Below are 1531 nucleotides of genomic sequence, written 5' to 3' on the forward strand. Positions count from 1 at the left end.
AGACACGCGACAGTCATACTGACAGTGCGGCATGAAGATGTCGATGGAGCCGAGGCGCTCCTTCACCTGCACCATGCGGCTTGCCGCGCATGTTGGTCTGAGGGTCAACATCCTGCACTATACGCTTGGATTGTGCCATGTTGTGCACTACCTGTTTCTCCTTGTGCTCCGAGTACGCGTCTCCACGAAGCATGCCTTCCACACCACGCACAAAGCTCTTGTAGTCCATATCAGCTACACCAGGCACGAACTTAGCGCCTACAGCCTTCATCTGCTCGTCTGAAAGCACAACGGCGGCGTCCACACCCTCCTGCGACGGGCGGCAGCGTGCATCCTGTAGACACGACGAGATGCGGCCGAGACGCAGCTCCACCTCCACATTGGCGCCGAATCCCTTTTCATCGATTGCAGCGCGCATATCCTGCAGAAACTGGGCAATGGCGGCGTCGGGTGCGGCTGAGTTTTCGTCCACAGAGATAGTCTGCCCGCGGCCAGCCGTGAGCTTCGCCACCTGCGCCTCTGCCTTTTTAGCCGTGAGAGCTGACTCATTGGTACGCGATAGGGAGCTCAGCATACTGTTGAGCACACCGCCCGTCGAGATCTTGGAGTGCGCGCGCTTGGACATGGCAGCGTAAGAGTAGGAGTGACTGCTCTACTTTTGGGGACAAGAGTTATTGTGCCTTTCACCGTTTTTGGCCCGTTTACGCGCCCTTAAACCCTTGATAAACTTCCGGATATAATGATCCTAATTCTAACTTAACGATTGTTTGTATGCTAAAAGCTGATTTATTTGCAAATCCTATATAGTCGACCCCGCAAAAATGGGGTGCAGTACTGTATTGTCAATTCCGTCCAAAATTACCGATGCGGGAATCCACAACATATCGGCATGAGTGGTTCAAATTGCGAGATTAGATCATTCTATTTGCTATGCGACCAATAAATTGCATTCTCCACAGAAGTGCTGTTTGTCACGGTGTACAGTTAGACGGTGGATTAACGATGCTGGCTGACTGCCTGCAGAAGGTCTACTCACTCCAGACTCTCCGGACCACGTCCAAGCAAGCGGGACCTGCGGCCAAGACAGTGAAGTTCCAAGTGTGAAGTCGTGGAGCAGCTGGTCGTGGCGGGAATTGGAGCTGGACCGCCACGCACGAGGGATCTGACAAAAGGTAAGAAGCTCTAAAAACTCTTAGCGAGGTGAAACGAGGAAGTCAGTCGTGGATTTCCTTCTAACAAGAAACACAAGAATATATCAACTTTTACATTACTATCACAGTAGTGTCGCTAATACTACTACCTCCTACGTCGGCCCAAGATACTCACGACCCCGATTAGAGGAAGACCGCGACAATTTGGTGGAGAAGCAGGGTATCTTCTAGCCGAATTTCGTAGGAGTACAAGCGTAAGAAGAAGCCTTGGCAACGGAGTGCCAAGGAAGAAGGAGAGAGAAGTGGGAAAAGGATGAGTGCTTCAAGGGATGGGTCCAGCGAGGGACTTGCAGCCGGTGAAGGGGTAGGGGGATGGGCTC

At 52.3% G+C, this 1531-nt stretch overlaps 1 protein-coding gene across 1 annotated transcript; it reads right to left on the minus strand.

Annotated features, from left to right (window-relative positions):
• PITG_19928 (uncharacterized protein) lies at positions 1–648 on the minus strand (the record flags this gene model as incomplete). The annotated part of the gene is made up of 1 exon (XM_002895682.1): positions 1–648. The coding sequence occupies one exon, from the start codon at positions 623–625 to the stop codon at positions 14–16; it is 612 nt and encodes a 203-aa protein (XP_002895728.1).
• Between the last annotated feature and the right edge of the window lie 883 nt (positions 649–1531).

The sequence above is a fragment of the Phytophthora infestans genome, genomic scaffold, assembly GCF_000142945.1.
Source record: "Phytophthora infestans T30-4 supercont1.140 genomic scaffold, whole genome shotgun sequence".
In the NCBI taxonomy this organism is placed as follows: domain Eukaryota; phylum Oomycota; class Peronosporomycetes; order Peronosporales; family Peronosporaceae; genus Phytophthora; species Phytophthora infestans.